This window comes from Antedon mediterranea, chromosome 10 (assembly GCF_964355755.1).
Source record: "Antedon mediterranea chromosome 10, ecAntMedi1.1, whole genome shotgun sequence".
NCBI lineage: Eukaryota > Metazoa > Echinodermata > Crinoidea > Comatulida > Antedonidae > Antedon > Antedon mediterranea.
Genome location: NC_092679.1, coordinates 20,407,306 through 20,430,259, shown reverse-complemented (window position 1 = coordinate 20,430,259; position 22,954 = coordinate 20,407,306). Strand labels below are relative to the sequence as shown.

Sequence of the window (22,954 nt, the reverse complement as noted above, 5' to 3'; positions counted from 1 at the left end):
AAGATGTATTGTCCCTTTGACTAATTCCAAAAAAATAAAAAATAAAAGATTTCGAAAAAAGGTGGGTCATTTTGAAGTATCATAATAGTTATTAACTTTCACCAAAAAAGTTTTCGAAAAAAAAAAATTTAACTGAAATACAGACGTTTTTTTGTTAAAAAAATTACTTTGACTTCCAGTCAAAGTTTTCAATCAAAACATATCCCATAATGAAATGCACTTGTTTGGCTACTCTGTATGCATAATCATAAAACTTCCTCATGATCTGTGTGAAAATACCTTCTTAACCGTGATGAGTTGTAAACAATCATAATTTAGCATATGCATAATGCGTACTCATGGTTTTAAATCTTTGTTTACTTTCACTCGTGACGATTTTCCAGATGAAATGTAATTAAACTAATTTACCTGTTAATTACGTAAACTTGTTGTTTTTGGCTCGAATTTTCGACTTAAAGTGAATAACTTTAATATTACTTTGAAATGGCCACTTTAAATTTAGAATATTTTGACTATCATTTTTTTGTGTTTCAAGGGACAATACATCTTTAAGTCTAGGTATGTATGTACCATTTTTATAACTTTGCCTTTCTTCTAATAATTTTATGTTCAGGATGTTCATATCTAATTTAACAAATCGCTAAAACTAATACCCACAGCAGTTAATTAAGGCACAAAATGAATACGATATATTTGAATTAATTTATATAAAGAAATAATAACTTTATCTCAAACAAAATTACAATAGAACCTCTATTAAGGGGACACCTGAGGACCAAACAAAGGGTACCCTGTATAGTATATATATATATATATATATATATATATAGAGTACTGTATATAGTTTGCCATATTAAATGTCAAAATATATATTATCCTCTGTTTGTATCAGTGTAAATTGTCCCTTGAATAGAGGTGTCCCTTGTATATAGTTTGCCATATTAAATGTCAAAATATATATTATCCCTTGTTTGTATCAGTGTAAATTGTCCCTTGAATAGAGGTGTCCTTATTCTACTGTATATTTGTTAAAGACAAAAAAATAAGGCAGCATGTCCATATTGTCATCAAACATTTATAATAGAAAATGATTAGCATTGTACTAACTTAATAAAATAACTGAGTTATAGTGAAACCATTTTTGATTGTTCCTATCCTTTTTGGTTATTTTAATGTTACATTTAAACAAAATATAATATATAGGGGCAGATTCAGTATTTTTTTAATGGCAGTGCTAACATAATAGTCTGTAAAACAAATATCAAAAAGTAACTAAGTTCATTTAAGTTGTCAAAGGGAGAATTTACCCTGTTTCAGCCTGTTTGGCTATTTTATGCTACCTCAATAAATAATTATATTTCAGTGTATATATACCCTTTGAGTTCAGTAATAATTAGCTCGGTAATAATATTTGTTTCAAAAATTGTTTGTGTGCGAGTTTATGATACCCTTTGAATTCACTTTATGGCTAATAATAACATTTAAAATAATATTATAGGAAGAATATTAAAAAATTATTATAATGATTAACAAAGTTAACATTGTAAACCTATTTTTTATGCGCCAATTCCAAAAAATTAAGTACCTGTACCACATAGTATATTGTAAATGTAAAGAAATAAGGCAGATGGGACAGTTTTAGGACAAATGTCCCCTCAACAAGGGTGTCCTCTCAGTAGCATTAAAACATTGTTATATTACCACTTGTTTGTTTCGCTGCAAAGTGTCCCATTAATAGGGGTCTCCAAAGTTAAGCTTGGTTCCCACTAGAACGTAACGCAAGGACGTAAACGCAACGCAAGCGTTTTAACCAATGACCAGCGAAGTTATAGACAGTTAGCAATCACAAGCGAATAAGCCATCGCTTGTGATTGGTCAATTCACTTGCGTTGCGTTACGTCCTTGCGTTGCGTCGCTAGTGGGAACCACGCTTTAGGGATCTATTGTACTAGTTACATACACATTGTTGTAAAAATTATAACTTTATCTTGTAGTACACTCACCTTATTCTAAATTTTACGATGCTAATTACGATTGCTTGTGAAGCAAGTTACATTTTTTTTCTTTTAATTAAAAAAATATTTGGAATCCTAATTTTGTACACAATTGTATTTTCTCATATTTTCATAGGTGTTTACTAGAGGTAGATTCCATTTCACATGGACTAGGATACTTAACACAATTCTTCCACACAAAAGCAAATTTACACAGATGAGCGGCAACGGTAATAAAGACATAGAATCTATGTTATTCCTTATGACCATTTACAAATAACGCGGAGAGGGTGTGTGGTTTCCACTCAGGATAGATAAGGATTCTATGTTGGACAAGCCAAGTGGTTTTTCGCTTACTATTACCGCTCGTCTGTGTAAATTGACCTTTACAAGGAACAGGGATAAGACAGGAAAGTGGAGTAGGGAAGAGGAACAGGGAAGAAGAAAATATTGATTTCAAGTAAAGTCATACTGTACATACTTTCAGATCCGGTTCTGTTTCTACTTATACCGATTGACAATTGATACAATTTAAATGGCATAGGATCCCATCACACTACTAACTACTGTATATCAATCTATATCATGCAGACGTGTTGCATGAACCCAAATAATGTGACGTCATAATTGTGCATTGTTGAAACCTGTCCTTTATACTTCTCAAAATCTTGTGATGATAGACTCACGACTCTTGCCCACGCCGACCCATTTGACTAAAAGTAGAACAATATCAGAAAGTAATTTTTTTGCACAAAAAAACCTGTATACAATCGCTACATTCATTTATAAAATAAAAAATAATGACTTCATAAAAAAGTAAAAATCTCTGGGTGGCATTTAGATTTAATGTAGTGGATATGATTACATTAGGTATGTTTATTTTATTTCTTTAGGCAATGTGGCCAAGGATTACTAATAGTAAATTAATCACTGTCCTATCAGATAGGTGGTAAGCCCCCTACATGACTATTTTGTGAACCAGTTCACTGGGGTAACCCCGCTTTAACAATGTATTGTCCCCCAAAATCGTGAAAAATAAAGATTGATAAAATTAGGCAATTTTTCAGTTTTAATAAAGTTAGTGAGTTCTGTAAAATTTAGGGGTACAATATATCTTTAATTAATGGATATCCTGATTGAAAAACTTACTAGGACATTTTATAAGCTCCTCAACTTTCTTGATATATGCTTGGGCGTTAGCCGGTAGCTCATCGAATGACCGAATCCCTTCTGTGCATGTTTTCCATCCCGGCATAGTTATGTATTCTACTACAACCTCCTTCAAAATATCTTGGTGAGCTAAAAAACAAGTGTAATTAATCAACAATTGATAATTGTATAAACTGAAAAATTGAGAAGTTGGTTAAGAGATTTTTTGTAGGACTCTTAGGTGGGCTTCTATTCGAGATTACTTTGGCAAACCAAGAAGGGGGGGGGGGGGTGGGGTGGGGAGAGATTCTTTTCGAAATGAATGATGTAAATTTTGTGAATTGCTACTACAATGATATTATTTTTGAGACATTCCCTTTACATATTTGCCAAGAAAGCAGACAAGAAAAAGATAATATATTGATATTGTATAACACAAATATGTATTTCTATTCCTTCGACATTAAATATATATATATACCTTACAGTCTATTTCGAAAAGGAAAAGGGACATAATTTTTTGTACTGATGGTTTCTCCTTAATAGAAGTTCTGCTGTATGATAAATTTTTAAGATAGATTATTTATTAATCTAACATTAGCAAATGATATGTCATGCGGTTGTTTATTTGTGTTTTTTTCTGTTTAGTGGTTCGTACTGTATAAGACAAGTTATTTTACTTTTATTTCCGATCCCTGAAACAGCTCCTATTATTGTTACCATTCAACTTATTGTAACTGTATGCTTGTTTTTTTTTCTTGGACTATTTTTAATATATGTGAATGAAATTTACCTGGAAAAGAATCAAGATTTTTGCCATTGTGTTGGTAACTAACTCCAATTTTAAGTTCTTCAAAAACATCAAGGATATCGAGCTTGGTCATGGCTAGCCTGAAGAAGAACAAAACAAGCTTTTAAATCTCAAAATCCTTGTGACATTGAATGATTGAATGCAGCTGGTGAATTAGTGTGGAAAATGGGTTTATAAGTGGGTTTAAGGCTGTGTTCAGACACACTTGGTTATTTTATCTAAAATACAAAGGTATGCATTCATATAGTTTGTTCCAGATCAGTTTGAATATTTTATTGAAAAACCACCAGGTCATACATAAAAATTGTGCTATCCAGATCAGCCGTTCACACGCGGACTGCGATCGTTTATGCTAATGGACAGCTCCTGAACCAGATTACATTACACTCGTGTGTGAACCAGGCCTAAGCTGCAGCTGTAAAAGTAATGTTATTCTTCCATGATTGGTGGAATACTTACGCTGTGAATCCATTGATCATTCGTGTGTAAGTTAGTAACACAGTGTCCATCCAACCACAACGTCGCTTCCGCTTTGTCGTCACTCCAAACTCGCGGCCCCGTTGTTGAAGAGTGTCTCCCAGCTCCTAGAAATTGTTTATGAACATTTGTTTAATTTGTGGAAAGTTCTGTCTACAATCAAACTTTATGACAAAAAAATGTGATGTGCCCATATATGGACATGATGATGTTGGCATATCACTACCATGTTTGGGCACCTCATACTTTTTGATAGTGTAGACAGAGCTTAGCATAGCATATTTTATTTAAATTCACAATAAAAGAAAATTGAAACCTATGAACCAATAATAGATGCAATATATGCCACAATCTCAAACCAACAGAAAAAATATTTGCGATATACTAATTCAGTCATAGGAACCACAATGGTAATTTCTTTCTGGACATATGTTGGTTACGCTCTAGTGCTTCAGTGCTTACAAATACTGTATGGCTCATTAAATGAGGATATTTTTTTTAAAAAAGATGTCTAAATAATTGTTCAATTTGGTTACGTACATTTGAAAGTTCGGTTGGAAATGCTCCATCACCAACACGCGTGGTATAAGCCTTGGTAACGCCATACACCTCACCGATGCTGCAGGCTGGTATTCCAAGACCAGTCATCACTCCGCCAATTGAGCAATTTGACGACGTAACATATGGATAGGTACCTGCATAAGCGCAAACAAAGTTTTAAAAACATTATAAAACATATATATTTCTTCTTTCTTTTATTCAAAATATAATAGATAAATGTTACACAGCAAAGTAATACTCTAACAAATGTCCACTCACCAAAGTCGATATCCAGCATTGTAGCATTAGCGCCCTCTACCAGAATTGTATTCTCAGCAGTGCTCTCCATTGCATTATGAATTAGGAATATGGTGTCGGTTACCATCGGTGAAATCTGTTTGGCAAAATCCTGGAAAGAATATTAAAAGATTTAGCAAGAAGGGGAAGCAAGAGATAAATATATTTTTTAAACTACGACCAACCCCTATTATATAATATATATAATGCAACATTTATATAGCATTTTTCATGAAGATCAGCGCTGTGGGCTTAGATGTTACTTAGATGAGGCTCATATTAAGGAGACACTGGTGGGTCTTGATGGAATAATTCCACTGTACATCAGTTTAGGAAGTCGCTCATGTAACAATTTGATTATATTATCACCGATTACTTTAAACTTAAATGAGATTTTTTTTTCACCTTATATCGTTCCAACTCCTTTTCAACATTGACGTCTAGATCTGGAAATGTTCGTTTTGACACTCTAACAAGGTTTTTGAATCTAAATTAAATAAACAATAATGCTTTTATAATTAAAAACATTTGGTTAGTGTGATACCATTTACTAAACCATTTATTTACAAAAAAAGCGTTTTAATTGAAGGAAATACTTATCACCTCCCCTCTCTCTTACCTATCTCTTTAGGGCTTAGGAAAATGGTAGAGGATTCACCTTCATAATAAAAAAAAACCAGAGAGCTGCTGTAGGACTGAAAATGGTAGGAGACAACAGATAGTAGAAATGATGAGGGCCAAGGATATTATCCGTAATAAATGAATAAACATTGCATTTTTATTACCGGTACTTACTTTTCGGAAAATGTCTCAAAATTTCCGACAAGGTCACAGACTCTCAGCCCGGAACGACTTGCTTTTGAAGAGTATGTCGGGCCAATTCCTTTCTTTGTTGTGCCAATACTGAGGTCAAAATTTTAAATATACTATATTCACTTTTAATTATTAATTAACAATTATTATTTTAAATACATTCAGAAACATTTTATTATAGTGGTATATTGTTCTCGAGAAAGATTTATCTTAAAAATTGATTTTACACAACATATCAATAAATAATGTACACATTCCACTCTTTCATATTCAACCACATATTTTGTTACTCATTAACATAAATTATTCATACTGATATTAATATTAATTATTAGTTTTAATCCTGTTTTTACCTGTTTTTGCCTTTTTCTTTCTCTTGTAAGCCATCGAGTTGTTGATGCAAATCAAACACTAATTAAGATAATTAAATTAATAATTCATTAATTAATATAAATTTACGATCAGGTTTTTAAAGCATAGCGACCTATACTAAGAGATGTTTATATAGCCTGTTACAGCCCCTTGACTGTTCCATTTTTTTCGAGGGTGTTCATAAACATGACGGAACTGCAAAATAATTACAAGATAAGTTAGTTAGTCTTTAAATTATTCCCATTTGTCTTATATTTGGTAAGAGCATTACCTAAATGAGCTCTGTCTGAGATTCTAAGCCTCTGTCGCCAATTCTCCAAACCCTTCTTGGCCGCCTTTTCTCCTTCCTCGAATAATCCAGGCAAGTGGATTACAACACCGTTACCTGTGTAAAATTTAGAGAACACAAAGTGAAAAACTAGCATAAAATGGAATTTAAACAGTGCATATAAGTGCAATTGCTATTGTTACTGCTGCTGCTGTGTATAGAATATCAAACGTATTGGATGCAAATATACTTGTACAGTATAGTGTGTCATATATATTTGTGCGTACATCATCCCTATACATTCACTCTAAAACTGCATTCATACTGATTGAGAAAAATGGGTGCATTGTTTTAATGCTCTGTCTACACTATCAAACTTTATGTGACAAAAAAATGTGATATCAATCATATTCGGGCATATCACTATCATATTTGGGAACATTAAACTTCTTTTTCCAACTAGTTTGATACCGTAGGTTATATTATTCTGGCCACTATCTGGGCTAAGTGTGAACAAAGCTTTAGCAGATGTTTTTTTTTGTATCATACTAGTATTAGTATACCTACCAATTACTGAGGTACAATCCTTGTTAATTATACCACTTGGAAGCAGATGAAAGTCATATTCCTGACCCTCGGCTACTACAGTGTGACCAGCATTATTGCCGCCCTGTATGATTGAATTTAAATACATTATAGTTAATTAGTTGTTATTACTCATTCCTCCGGTATGATGCTATTGGTTTAGGTCATTGTAACCAGGTAGTATAGAGAATTATAATTTGTTTTTTGTTAAAAAAATTAATGATCTGCAAAACTATTTAGGAAAATAGAGGGCGCTCATCAACACCGCGCCTATCTGCTTGCTCTACACCACCTAGGCCTGGAGTTAGTAGTACCTCCATGGTGAGCTATATTTCCTATACCATCCTGGCTAGTTGAGAATTCTCAACTATTTTATGTTTTTTTCTACCTTTCTGGAAAATGATATAATCCAAATTGTATTAATACTACCAGTAATACATATTTAGAAACACTTGCATACCTTCACAAATTTTAGTTGTTTGTAGTTTAAGACAATCTTAGTGATATTTAAATGAAAACAATACGATAAAAACTATTGTGTCTGTATTTTACAAGACTATGACTTCCGTATAACGTGCATTGTGGGTACTTCAATTTTTATAGAAAAGCTAGGGAATCCTAATTTAGTAGGCAGCATATGGGGGCGGGGCGCGGGCAACCAAACTTGCTTATCAAATCAAAGCACAGTAAAGCAAAGGATAAAAGTAATGTACGATCCCGTTTAACACTGTTCTCAACTATAGTCATTTTGGTATACTTGAGCACAGTGATAAAGAATAGGATAAACTTAACAATATACAACAAATAACATTAATGTACAATCCAGTTTAACACTGTTCTCAACTATAGTCATTTTGGTATACTTGAGAACAGTGATAAAGAATAGGATAAACTTAACATTATACAACAAATAACATTAATGTATGATCCCGTTTAACACTGTTCTCAACTATAGTCATTTTGGTATACTTGAGCACAGTGATAAAGAATAGGATAAACTTAACAATATACAACAAATAACATTAATGTACGATGTAGTTTAACACTGTTCTCAACTATAGTCATTTTGGTATACTTGAGCACAGTGATAAAGAATAGGATAAACTTAACTATATACAACATATAACATTAATGTACGATCCCGTTTAACACTGTTCTCAACTATAGTCATTTTGGTATACTTGAGCACAGTGATAAAGAATAGGATAAACTTAATAATATACAACAAATAGCATTAATGTACGATCCAGTTTAACACTGTTCTCAACTATAGTCATTTTGGTATACTTAAGCACAGTGATAAAGAATAGGATAAACTTAATAATATACAACAAATAGCATTAAGGTATGATCCCGTTTAACACTGTTCTCGAGTATAGCCATTTTGGTATACTTGAGCACAGTGATAAAGAATAGGATAAACTTAACAATATACAACAAAAAACATTAATGTACGATCCAGTTTAACACTGTTCTCAACTATAGTCATTTTGGTATACTTGAGAACAGTGATAAAGAATAGGATAAACTTAACATTATACAACAAATAACATTAATGTATGATCCCGTTTAACACTGTTCTCAACTATAGTCATTTTGGTATACTTGAGCACAGTGATAAAGAAGAGGATAAACTTAACATTATACAACAAATAACATTAATGTATGATCCCGTTTAACACTGTTCTCAACTATAGTCATTTTGGTATACTTGAGCACAGTGATAAAGAATAGGATAAACTTAATAATATACAACAAATAGCATTAATGTACGATCCCGTTTAACACTGTTCTCGACTATAGTCATTTTGGTATACTTGAGCACAGTGATAAAGAATAGGATAAACTTAATAATATACAACAAATAACATTAATGTACGATCCAGTTTACACTGTTCTCAACTATAGTCATTTTGCTATAGTTAAGCACAGTGATAAAGAATAGGATAAACTTAATAATATACAACAAATAACATTAATGTATGATCCCGTTTAACACTGTTCTCGACTATAGTCATTTTGGTATACTTGAGCACAGTGATAAAGAATAGGATAAACTTAATAATATACAACAAATAGCATTAATGTATGATCCCGTTTAACACTGTTCTCAACTATAGTCATTTTGGTATACTTGAGCACAGTGATAAAGAATAGGATAAACTTAACAATATACAACAAATAACATTAATGTACGATCCCGTTTAACACTGTTCTCAACTATAGTCATTTTGGTATACTTGAGCACAGTGATAAAGAATAGGATAAACTTAATAATATACAACAAATAACATTAATGTACGATCCAGTTTACCACTGTTCTCAACTATAGTCATTTTGGTATACTTGAGAACAGTGATAAAGAATAGGATAAACTTAAAAATATACAACAAAAAACATTAATGTACGATCCAGTTTAACACTGTTCTCAACTATAGTCATTTTGGTATACTTGAGCACAGTGATAAAGAATAGGATAAACTTAATAATATACAACAAATAGCATTAAGTACGATCCAGTTTAACACTGTTCTCAACTATAGTCATTTTGGTATACTTGAGAACAGTGATAAAGAATAGGATAAACTTAACAATATACAACAAAAAACGTACATTAATGTACGATCCAGTTTAACACTGTTCTCGACTATAGTCATTTTGGTATACTTGAGCACAGTGATAAAGAATAGGATAAACTTAACAATATACAACAAAAAACATTAATGTACGATCCCGTTTAACACTGTTCTCAACTATAGTCATTTTGGTATACTTAAGCACAGTGATAAAGAATAGGATAAACTTAATAATATACAACAAATAGCATTAAGTACGATCCAGTTTAACACTGTTCTCAACTATAGTCATTTTGGTATACTTGAGAACAGTGATAAAGAATAGGATAAACTTAACAATATACAACAAAAAACATTAATGTACGATCCAGTTTAACACTGTTCTCAACTATAGTCATGTTGGTATACTTGAGCACAGTGATAAAGAATAGGATAAACTTAACAATATACAACAAATAACATTAATGTACGATCCAGTTTAACACTGTTCTCAACTATAGTCATTTTGGTATATTTGAGCACAGTGATAAAGAATAGGATAAACTTCGAATAAACAGCAAATAACATTAATGTAAGATGCCGTTTAATACTGTTTTAAACTATAGTCATTTGAGTATAATTAATCACAGATAAAGAATAAGATCAACTTTAATACTATTTATTAAATTAAAAAATAAAAAAACTAATTCTATATTAACACATATTATTTACATATACTTTCACTGCTGATTTCTAGTATAAACAGGCCATAGGCCTATACATGGCTGCAGTCGCGTGCTCAAATTTGAGTTGGTGTTTACCGACCGACCGATCGACATAGTGAGCTGTAGAGTCGCGTTTGCACGCTACTAAAAAGTTCACAAAAACCGTAGGACGGGCACAGGGAAGTTTGTTCGAAACTCCAACCCCTCCCCTGGCTATGCGTTTAGATTTTTCATGCCTCCTTTACAAACCAAGATTATTAGAATACTATTAGGAGGATCAAACACAATTCTTGTTGCCAGATTTCATTGACATTACAGGTATGAAGTCTATCAATATACAGTACCGCTTAATACAATACTTGTTGAGGCCATATCCATCTATACATTTTAGTGTTATTCTACTTTAAAAAAGTCGATTTATATCAATACTCATCAACATACGATATAACGATAGAATTTATTGCAACTTGTCCATGTCGTATTCATCTACAAATAAAGTGTCTATTACCGTACTTTTAAAAATCTATTTATATCAATACCTATCAACGTATGTACGTGTGCATATTATATATACAAAACTATATACATCAACATAAATGTCATATCATCTACAGTCATTAGTGTTATTTCACTTTTAATATTAGTAAATCCAAAGGCAAAATACTGAAATAATAATAATGCTGTGGTCTCCATGGAGATACAAAAAAAAGAAGCGAAAAGCTAAATCAAAACGATAAAGTAAAACAGCCAGAAAAGTTAGCAGAGTTTTCGGGCAACACTAGCCCTTCATCAGTGCAAGTGAGGGTACTTGTACAAGATAGTGTTATTTAACGTTTAGTCGATTTATATCAATACACTCATCAACATATGTACGTGCAATTCACGTCAACAATCAATAGTGTTAATTCCTCTTTTAAAAGTCGATTTATATCAATATACTCATCAACATATGTACGTGTCCACGTCATATTCATCTATAAATATTAGTGTTATTTCACTTTTAAAAGTCGATTTATCAATATACTCATCAATAAATGTACTTGTCCACGTCATATTCATTTACAAATCAGTGTTATTTCACTTTTCGAAGTCAATTATATCAATATAGGCCTACTCATCAACATATGTACGTGCAATTCACGTCATATTCATATATGATCAATAGTGTACAACTTTTTTTTTTTTTTTTTTTTTTTTTTTTTATTCAGTATATTACACAGAGGCGCCTTACAAGATGGAACCATCTTAGCTTCAAGGCGCCTCAGATTAACAAATACAACATTTTAAAACAACTAACAGAAACATCAATTAAATCTTCCAGAATTAACAAGAAATTGTTGTACATAATAAAATAATAAAGCATTTTCACAATTCGAAAGAAGATCGGAACCAAAAATAAAAATTTCACTTAAAAATGTAAAATTAAATGTTAAAGAACAATCCTTGGCTAAGATATCCTCAATAATTGAGTTAGCGCTTACAAGTAGAATATCTCTTTGTGTATTATAATTAGGGCAGTAACATAAGAAATGAAGCGGATTCTCAACATTAAAGCCACAAGTACAATTTGGATTGTCCCGAAGTCCATGTAAGAATAAATGCGAATTGAGACAGCTGAAACCAAGTCGGATTCTAGTGTGAATTTGGTTAATCTTCTTATCACCTGTATCATAATAAGAACGTTTTTTTGTTTCAAACAAATTGGATTTCAGTAGCAATTTTTTAAACTCAACAAGAAATGAAGAATTTTTAATTTCATTATTTAACTCATTCCAATGTGTTATAATAGATGGGACAAAAGATAAACGATATGATGTGGTCTTACAAAATGGAATTATTATATTTCGGATGTTACGCAAGTTATAAACTTCAATATTGTCAGAAAAATTAAATAAGGAGTAAAGATACACTGGTGTTAACTTATGAATAATTTTAAAAAACAGTATTAGGTTAAGAAATTGTCTACGTTTTTCCAATGATAACCAGCCTAATTCTTGTCTTAATGCATTATGACTTGTATGTTTCCACGCACCAGTACATATTCTACCTGCAGAAATCTGGATATTTTCTAGTTCATCACTTAATTTATCTGGGATATTACACCAAACAGGAGCTGCATATTCCATTAATGGTCTAACGTGTGATATGTAAATGTGACAGAGAGTCAAATATTAGTGTTATTTCACTTTTCAAAGTCGATTTATATAAATATACTACTCATCAACATTATGTACGTGCAATTCACGTCATATTTATCTACAATCATTTGTGTTAATTCCACTTTTAAAAGTCAATTTATATCAATTACTTATGAACATATGTACGTGTCCGCGTCATTCATCTACAAATATTATAGTGTTATTATGTTTTTCATATTATCACTGTGCTCAAGTATATGAACATGACTATAGTTGAGAACAGTGTTGAACAGAATGGTGTACATTAATGTTATTTGTTGTATATTGTGCTCAAGTATACCAAAATGACTATAGTTGAGAACAGTGGTAAACGGGATCGTACATTAATGTTTTTTGTTGTATATTAAGTTTATCCTATTCTTTATCACTGTGCTCAAGTATACCAAAATGACTATAGTTGAGAACAGTGGTAAATTGGATCGTACATTAATGTTATTTGTTGTATATTATTAAGTTTATCCTATTCTTTATCACTGTGCTCAAGTATACCAAAATGACTATAGTTGAGAACAGTGTTAAACGGGATCGTACATTAATGTTTTTTGTTGTATATTGTTAAGTTTATCCTATTCTTTATCACTGTGCTCAAGTATACCAAAATGACTATAGTCGAGAACAGTGTTAAACGGGATCGTACATTAATGTACGTTTTTTGTTGTATATTGTTAAGTTTATCCTATTCTTTATCACTGTTCTCAAGTATACCAAAATGACTATAGTTGAGAACAGAGTTAAACTGGATCGTACATTAATGTTTTTTATTGTATATTGTTATGTTTATCCTATTCTTTATCACTGTTCTCAAGTATACCAAAATAACTATAGTTGAGAACAGTGTTAAACTGGATCGTACATTAATGTTTTTTGTTGTATATTGTTAAGTTTATCCTATTCTTTATCACTGTTCTCAAGTATACCAAAATGACTATAGTTGAGAACAGAGTTAAACTGGATCGTACATTAATGTTTTTTGTTGTATATTGTTAAGTTTATCCTATTCTTTATCACTGTTCTCAAGTATACCAAAATAACTATAGTTGAGAACAGTGTTAAACTGGATCGTACATTAATGTTTTTTGTTGTATATTTTTAAGTTTATCCTATTCTTTATCACTGTGCTCAAGTATACCAAAATGACTATAGTTGAGAACAGTGTTAAACTGGATCGTACATTAATGTTTTTTGTTGTATATTTTTAAGTTTATCCTATTCTTTATCACTGTGCTCAAGTATACCAAAATGACTATAGTTGAGAACAGTGGTAAACTGGATCGTACATTAATGTTATTTGTTGTATATTATTAAGTTTTTCCTATTCTTTATCACTGTGCTCAAGTATACCAAAATGACTATAGTTGAGAACAGTGTTAAACGGGATCGTACATTAATGTTTTTTGTTGTATATTGTTAAGTTTATCCTATTCTTTATCACTGTTCTCAAGTATACCAAAATGACTATAGTTGAGAACAGTGTTAAACTGGATCGTACATTAATGTTTTTTGTTGTATATTGCTAAGTTTATCCTATTCTTTATCACTGTGCTCAAGTATACCAAAATGACTATAGTTGAGAACAGTGTTAAACGGGATCGTACATTAATGTTTTTTGTTGTATATTGTTAAGTTTATCCTATTCTTTATAACTGTTCTCAAGTATACCAAAATGACTATAGTTGAGAACAGTGTTAAACTGGATCGTACATTAATGTCTTTTGTTGTATATTGTTAAGTTTATCCTATTCTATCACTGTTCTCAAGTATACCAAAATAACTATAGTTGAGAACAGTGTTAAACTGGATCGTACATTAATGTTTTTTGTTGTATATTGTTAAGTTTATCCTATTCTTTATCACTGTTCTCAAGTATACCAAAATGACTATAGTTGAGAACAGAATTAAACTGGATCGTACATTAATGTTTTTTGTTGTATATTGTTAAGTTTATCCTATTCTTTATCACTGTTCTCAAGTATACCAAAATAACTATAGTTGAGAACAGTGTTAAACTGGATCGTACATTAATGTTTTTTGTTGTATATTTTTAAGTTTATCCTATTCTTTATCACTGTGCTCAAGTATACCAAAATGACTATAGTTGAGAACAGTGTTAAACTGGATTGTACATTAATGTTTTTTGTTGTATATTTTTAAGTTTATCCTATTCTTTATCACTGTGCTCAAGTATACCAAAATGACTATAGTTGAGAACAGTGGTAAACTGGATCGTACATTAATGTTATTTGTTGTATATTATTAAGTTTATCCTATTCTTTATCACTGTGCTCAAGTATAACAAAATGACTATAGTTGAGAACAGTGTTAAACGGGATCGTACATTAATGTTTTTTGTTGTATATTGTTAAGTTTATCCTATTCTTTATCACTGTTCTCAAGTATACCAAAATGACTATAGTTGAGAACAGTGTTAAACTGGATCGTACATTAATGTTTTTTGTTGTATATTTTTAAGTTTATCCTATTCTTTATCACTGTGCTCAAGTATACCAAAATGACTATAGTTGAGAACAATGTTAAACTGGATCGTACATTAATGTTTTTTGTTGTATATTTTTAAGTTTATCCTATTCTTTATCACTGTGCTCAAGTATACCAAAATGACTATAGTTGAGAACAGTGGTGAACTGGATCGTACATTAATGTTATTTGTTGTATATTATTAATTTTATCCTATTCTTTATCACTGTGCTCAAGTATACAAAAATGACTATAGTTGAGAACAGTGTTAAACGGGATCGTACATTAATGTTTTTTGTTGTATATTGTTAAGTTTATCCTATTCTTTATCACTGTTCTCAAGTATACCAAAATGACTATAGTTGAGAACAGTGTTAAACTGGATCGTACATTAATGTTTTTTGTTGTATTATTGCTAAGTTTATCCTATTCTTTATCACTGTGCTCAAGTATACCAAAATGACTATAGTTGAGAACAGTGTTAACCTATTCTATCACTGTGCTCAAGTATACCAAAATGACTATAGTTGAGAACAGTGTTAAACGGGATCGTACATTGTTGTTGTATATTGTTAAGTTTATCCTATTCTTTATCACTGTGCTCAAGTATACCAAAATGACTATAGTTGAGAACAGTGTTAAACGGGATCGTACATTAATGTTATTTGTTGTATATTGTTAATTTTATCCTATTCTTTATCAATGTGCTCAAGTATACCAAAATGACTATAGTTGAGAACAGTGTTAAACTACATCGTACATTAATGTTATTTGTTGTATATTGTTAAGTGTATTCTTTATTCTTATTAATTGTACTAAATTATTAAAAGAAACAGTAGTAAGCATAACATTTCCCCACTCCTACATTAGCATGGTAGGACATTGTAATGGTCGCAGGTGGCTCAACTTTATTACTGCAATGGGATGGACATGGTCCTACTACCACCTTACCATCCAATAGGATTCCAGTAAATTTCCTTTACTACCAATCATAATTCAGTAATTAAATGACCCTTTAAGTTAACAAGGAAATCAGCCTATCCCATTATACCGGTAGGCTTCGTCGTTACAGGCGTACTGCGGTAATAGTTGAGAATTCTCAACTAGCCAATTTGGTATATTTTATATACCTGCCATGGTTGTACAAAAACTTCAACTAGGCCTACCACAAAGCTTATTGATTAATAGGCCTAGGCTATATAACACATTAAACATATCAACAAGTATATATAGTTATACATCTATATGTCAAATGAATCAGGCAGGCCTTGTAGTTAATTATGTGGATGTGGTATTTATAATACTACTACCTCTAGGCTAGGCCTACTGTACTCAGTTAATCTCCCGCGTAGAGAATTGCACTTACCCCGCATCGACAAACAAAATTTGCCTCTGTCGCAAGCATGTCAACAACTTTTCCTTTACCCTCATCTCCCCATTGTGCTCCTAAAACAACGGTTACATTGTTGTTAGATATTTTTCGTCTTTTAGAACAGCTATTTTGCGTTGCCGAATCGTTCTTTGATTCTCCATTTTCTGTCATTATGATTATTACGACCTATTTTGGTACTGAGAACAATGCAACAAAAAGCAAGAAGAGAAAGAAAGGCGCTCAAAGAGTTACGACATTGAAAATTAGAAGCCATTTTTGTGTCAAAGAATTCGCACGCTGAGGGCGCGCGCGTCTATTTTGTATAGCGTTTTCCTGTAGTTCATGCATTATTTTTAGATTTTTTTGTCTATGAAATAACGCTTATATTCCGTTTTTATTTTAGTAATTTTATTAATGGTATTAATTTGGTAACATATATATATTGTGTCTATAATAACAAAAGAATAAATGCTAGGGCCTACATGCAAGTCAGAATACATCAAAGCATGAACCAATACAAAAAACACACAAATTCACCCCTCTTTTTATACAGTATATGGCTCTCTGTGTGTTTTTGACACAAACTTTCAGAGACTCGTTCATCATTTCATTTGTAATAATTTGCCTTTATTATTTTAATAGTGTTCATACGCTATTCAATATATTAACAAATATATCCACGACACTTTTTTTATTTTATTTAGTCCTCAAAGCATGCATTATGAATTTAAAATGTTAGGCCTACATAATTGTTATTAATAGGACGTAGTTATGGGATGTTTCGTTCCAGAATCAATCAATCGAACTTTATAATGTACTAGCGCACGCGCGCGCAATATTCGTTGCCGCAAGTACTTCTTTACGCTGTGCACATCGATATTTCACCGTAAAATGTGCAATTACATTTATTTAAATATAAGAAAAAGTTTAAAGTATTTTCTTGCTCCTATTCTTTACATGCATTAATGGAGACAAGTTTGACACAAATTGATCTGCATATCACGTGACTATAATCCAATGTCGTAACTCTTTATATGAAGGCACTAAGTTGACAGCGCCACCATCAATGAGCACAGTGTGAGGGTAATCAGGAGGGAAGGTTGGGGGGGGGGGGGGGTGAATTCTGTTTATTTTTCTTCCCAACATTTTTGGGCGTAACATTTTAAAGTTTTCCTTCCAGACATATTATGATTATCAATTATTATCTTACGTGTTTATATAATTATTATTTTATGTATTTTTAATATGTGTGGAGACTATTTATTTAATATTTATTGAATAAACGAATTGAATTAAATTAACCTGGTTTTGACCGTGTTTAATAAAAAAAAAGAAGATAAATTACCCGTAGTTATTTTATTACATACCATGGTTTCTGGTTCAAATCCTGGACATATGTGCTTCATGTCTGAAACAAAGATATCTTAACTTCCTGGAGAGTTGTATCTTACGACAGATAATGATATGAAAGCACTCAGAAACTGAGTGAAGTACTTGTCACAATATTGCCAAATATGGTGCATGTTGAAATTTCGGCCCATGTTATAAGAATAAGGCCAAATAAAAAAAAATACTTGTTAAGCGTCACACCCTCATAAATTTTCAGGGGCGGGGGGACGGTTTTTTTTTTTTTTTTTTTACTTTTTATGGAGGTATATTTTTGCGTGATGGACGTTTAGGCCCACTTTTTTTTAGGACGAAACGTCAAACTTTTAAAATGCGAAACAGAACAAAATTGACTATGTATGAAATATTATTGCCGATGACAAAATTGAGTTTTGTATTGTTTATATCCAGACGTAATTAAAACATTAAATTTAATTGCCACCGAGCGAAATTGTAGGCCCTAGGCTAATCCGTCCAAGCTGCTACCGCCGCCTGCCTCACTCATCGGCCATGGTCCGCCGTCTCTCGCTCGACTCATCTATCCAGGAAATTCCCTATCGCGAGAAGCATGATGTTGGTCTCAATAATACTAAATATTGGGCTGATTTATAGTTTGAAAACAGCTTACGGCATTTCTTAAGTGAATTTTTATTCAACGTATTCATTCTTCTTTGATGAATCTTTTGCCAATTGCTGTGTAAATCAGTATTTAAAGTTGTGATGCGAAAAGTGTGTATAATTATTCCACAGGTAAACCAGGCATAAGAAAACCCATCGCCCAACAGGACCTCGTGGTGGTGTGCCGATCTCGAGCGCGAGATCATCGTAAACAAAATTGGTAGAGTCCATTATGTATGGGGTGTTTCCTATTTACGAACCTATAAAAAACGCGCTTCGACCACTGTGTAGGCAAAATATTTATTTCGTTAAATCCCTAAATTGATAATCGTGTATTCTGTAATCACGTGACTGATGATGTAATCCTCATCGACGTACTAAATGCACGTGATTTAATGTGTTGGGGGGAAAAAGCTTGCTGTTTACCACATTACATGATTCGCGGTGCTATTCGCGTTTCCTTGACGTAAATCGGCGGCGTGTAAATGAAACAATTGTTTTCACCAAAATTACCGTTGTCGACATAGAGCGATCGGTGGCTAGCTAGCGTGGCTAAGCTAAGAAAGAAGTACGTATTTTTCAAAACACCAGTCTAGCAAATATTTGCTAGTTTTGAAATTTTCAACTAGCAATTATGAAGAATCTACTAGCAAAATGCTAGTTTGCTAGCGTGAATTTTGAGCCCTGCTCTGGAGCTGGGCCGGCCGCTGAACTTTCCGTTATAGGCCTATATGGGTAAAAAAAAAATAAAAATAAAAAGAGAGGCGGCTGGATAATCAGGAGCGGGCGGTGACGCTTAACAAGTATGTTTTTTTATTTGGCCTAATGTTTCTTTTTTTATTTGTGAAATTATCAATGGTCCGATTTCCTGGAAATTCAATTGTCCGATTTCCTTGAAATTGAATAGGCATGTCCTGTATGTATATACCTATTTACACAGAAAAAATCACAAAAATTGAAAAAATAACAGTAAGTAGGCCTACTATTTTGCCAAGTAATAAAGACAAGATTGAGTGTTAAATAACAGCAATGTTTATTGTCATTTTGTATTTAAAATAGTTCTACTGTATGAATGGGTGTTAACCAATAAAGACAAAATTATCTTAACAATAAACAAACACGTTAGGTGAAATTAAAGCTTAGTTCCGGTCCCACTTAGGACGCAACGCAAGTAATTGACCAATCACAAGTGATGGTTCGAGCTGTCGCTTGTCATTGGTTAAATCATCCATTGCTTGTAATTGGTCAAATTAGTTGCGGTGCGGTAACGTCACCTTGCGTTGCAACCTTGGCAACCATGCTTAAAGGTTTTTCAATGACGTGTGGCACAAAACACTACGATACTACACAGCGCATGCGTACAAACCAATCGGCTTTGCGATAATCGATCGTCTGCAAAAATGTCGGTGTATAGTAGTATTTTATAGCTACCATAACGCCGATTGCTTTTTAAACATGCGCGGTAGTATTTGTTACACCCTATTACGTTCGGTGACGACATCATGAAATCCCAAAAGCCCCTATTCTAACGTGAAACATGGTACGGTAGCTTATAATAACATTGTAAGGAGGTACGTTACGGACGGACCTATAGCACAATTATAGGTCTATATTATTTCAGATCATTTGGTTAACTATATTACATTTGTTTATACGTCTTTATAGTTATTTTCTTAATCTAAACCAAAATATAAATAATAATACTATTTGTTGTAAATCAATAATCATGTTTTAATATGTCTTTGTGAAAATATAGAAAAGAACAATTGACATCCAACCTATTTGAAAATACAGTTAGATTTCCACAAAGAAAAGAAGAATTCATATCGAAGCTGGTTATACGAGCAAACATGAGTTGTGGAGGCACAGGCCTATATTCTATGATCCCCTACTTAAGGCCAATTTGCACATACGAGCGGTAAGCGGAAAACCGCGTAGCTTGTCCCACACGTAGAATCTGTATTTTTATCCTGAGCGGAAACCTCCCGTCCGCTCCGCGGTTGTGACGTGTGTAAGGAGTAACTTATAGATTCTATATTTTTATTACCGCTCGTCTGTGTAAATTGGCCTTTACAGTATTTCGTCGTTTTGAAGAACCGTTTGCGATAAAGTTTTTTAAACTAACAAATCTTAAAATGACTGTGGTTTTTTGGCACGTGTGTTTGAAGCTTACAAAATGATCCATGCAAATTCTTGGCCGACCAGCAGCCTAAAATATTTAAATAAATAATTTAAAATCTTAAATAAAGATTTGGTTTCTCTCCTGTATTTACAATATTTCAAAACCTTTAACTTCAGCAACCAAGTTGGCATAAATTATAAATGAAGAGGTATATATTGCAAAAATAAATAACTTAATAACTTAAATAAGTTTTAAAATAAATACATTTTTTTTTATAGAAAAGCAACTTAAATACTATAATATACTTTTAAATTAAATATTGTTGGGATATTATGATAAACACTGAATTCGCCACTCGTTAACATTGACGATACAGTGTTATTTAGTTTGTAATATGGAACGTTATAAACATATTCAAAAGGTTTGTTATTGTTAGGCCTGGGTTGGTAAGCTGCAACGAAACGGAACCAACACTTTTTTAGTAGGCTACATCATCTTTAAAGTAAAACGATATAAAAAAGGCCTAACCAGACGCCTAAAATGTGGAATATATTGGTTTAGTTATTCAGTCAGTCAGTCAGTTGGCTCTGTCAGGAATCAGTCTGTTAATCAGTCAGGCAGTTTATCAGTAAGTCTGTCGGTAATACAGTATGTCGGTCTGTTAGTCGATAAGTGTATATTCTTCAAGCAGCCGATCAGATAACCAGCTAAACAAAAGCAGTTATAAAGTAATTTAATGGATAATTGTGTACCCATATTTGCGTCCATCCAGTAAAGTATGTCTGTTTGTCTGTCTGTCTGTCTGGTAAGTCAGCAAGGTATCGTAGACAGTTTTATGTCATCCGTACGTTATAGCGACTGTCATCGGTTTCGAGTCGATCATTAGACAGTTGGTCACTTCTAGATTATTATCAACATATTTTAAATCAGAATTTATCTGAATAACATATTTCGGCCAAATTGTTTCATGTTAACTTTACCAATTGGTTGAAGGATTCGGTTTGTCAGTATATCTGTCGGTCCACTCAGTCCTGATATGTTGATTTTGAGAGGGACAACTAAACAAAGTTTAAATACAACAGAATGGGTGTGGACTTTTGTTAACTACGTTTTACAAAAAAAATTAACTTTTTTGGATGAAGGTATACATATATATATATATATGAGGACTAGTGCTGTTCCGCCGTATCACGCCGAGAGTGTTACTATCCAATCGAGTGCCTCAGTGGTCTAATGGTTAGGCAACTGCATATCAAGCAGACGGTCCGAGTTCGAGTCTCGGTTGGGGCGACTTTTTCTCATTCTCACAGATTTCCTCATCTTTATCGTTTCAAATTAATTAATTAAATTTCAGTATATCACCGGGCGGTTTAGAATTAATGTTCTTTGCCTAATGTGTTTATATATATAATATATATATATATATATATATATATATGCCTACACATATTCATAATATTTGAATTAATTAAAACAAAAATTATCAAAAATCTGCAGCAATACGGTGAATACATTGATAATACACAATACAGATAAATAAATAAAGTCGGTCAATATTACACAATAATTGTTCACCATATTATATACATTATGGTTTCGTCAGACGTCAGCCTGTTTGAATTGTAATCTAATTATAAATTAATTGTGTATGTATTATAAACAAGTCCTGATCATAAATTAAGTAAATTTCAATTCAACAATTGTTAATATCATTAAACAGTAGCACAAATATGGTTTTGGTAATGTAAACATTCTAACATCACATATATAAATGTAATGTGTTTTATCACTAGAGGACATCGGATGCGTCTGTGCTTAGTGGAGCAGGTCATGTGAACCACCAAGACAAGGGTTCGAATCTAAATATACAACACTGATCTGCTATCAAAAGGACAACAAGCCAGGTCTTCATTTAGCATTGGCGATAGTGAAATAGTTTGGTTTCGTGTAAATATATATTTAATGCTTAATTCTTAAGTATATTTTCAAGAATTTTTCTCTCTATTTGTTAAAAATAATATTTAATATTGTTATTCGATATCATTTTATATTATATTATTATCAACCTACTGAAAAGAAAAGAAAATAATTTGACAATTTGATTCAGTTTTTTACACGTTACAAAACAATTTCAGTAACATTTTGAGTCAAACCAAAAATAGTTCAAAACAGTGTTTTTTACCGATGTTCCATTATA

The 22,954-nt window shown here is 32.1% G+C and overlaps 1 protein-coding gene across 2 annotated transcripts; it reads right to left on the bottom strand.

The window, feature by feature from the left end:
- Positions 1-822: 822 nt before the first annotated feature.
- On the bottom strand, positions 823-16,862 carry LOC140060105 (adenylosuccinate synthetase-like). 2 transcript variants are annotated; one of them, XM_072106177.1, is made up of 12 exons: positions 16,626-16,862; positions 7,289-7,391; positions 6,725-6,838; positions 6,435-6,492; positions 6,064-6,171; positions 5,674-5,755; positions 5,251-5,380; positions 4,972-5,126; positions 4,414-4,538; positions 3,937-4,034; positions 3,144-3,293; positions 823-2,707 (listed from the first exon to the last, which is right to left on the bottom strand). In XM_072106177.1, the coding sequence occupies exons 1-12, from the start codon at positions 16,800-16,802 to the stop codon at positions 2,655-2,657; spliced, it is 1,353 nt and encodes a 450-aa protein (XP_071962278.1). In that variant the 5' UTR covers positions 16,803-16,862; the 3' UTR covers positions 823-2,654. The 2 variants fall into 2 exon arrangements, with proteins under 2 accessions (XP_071962278.1, XP_071962279.1); XM_072106178.1 differs by lacking the exon at positions 7,289-7,391 and having other exon boundaries at positions 16,626-16,687.
- Between the last annotated feature and the right edge of the window lie 6,092 nt (positions 16,863-22,954).

Excerpts from the sequence above, each read along its gene's own strand:
- LOC140060105 (XM_072106177.1), bottom strand. The coding sequence starts at position 16,802 with ATGACAGAAAATGGAGAATCAAAGAACGATTCGGCAACGCAAAATAGC. Across the intron at positions 6,493-6,724 it reads CTCAGACAGAGCTCATTTAG|TGTTTGATTTGCATCAACAA; the intron begins GTAATGCTCTTA and ends TATCTTAATTAG. Across the intron at positions 5,381-5,673 it reads AGGAGTTGGAACGATATAAG|GATTTTGCCAAACAGATTTC; the intron begins GTGAAAAAAAAA and ends TATTCTTTCCAG.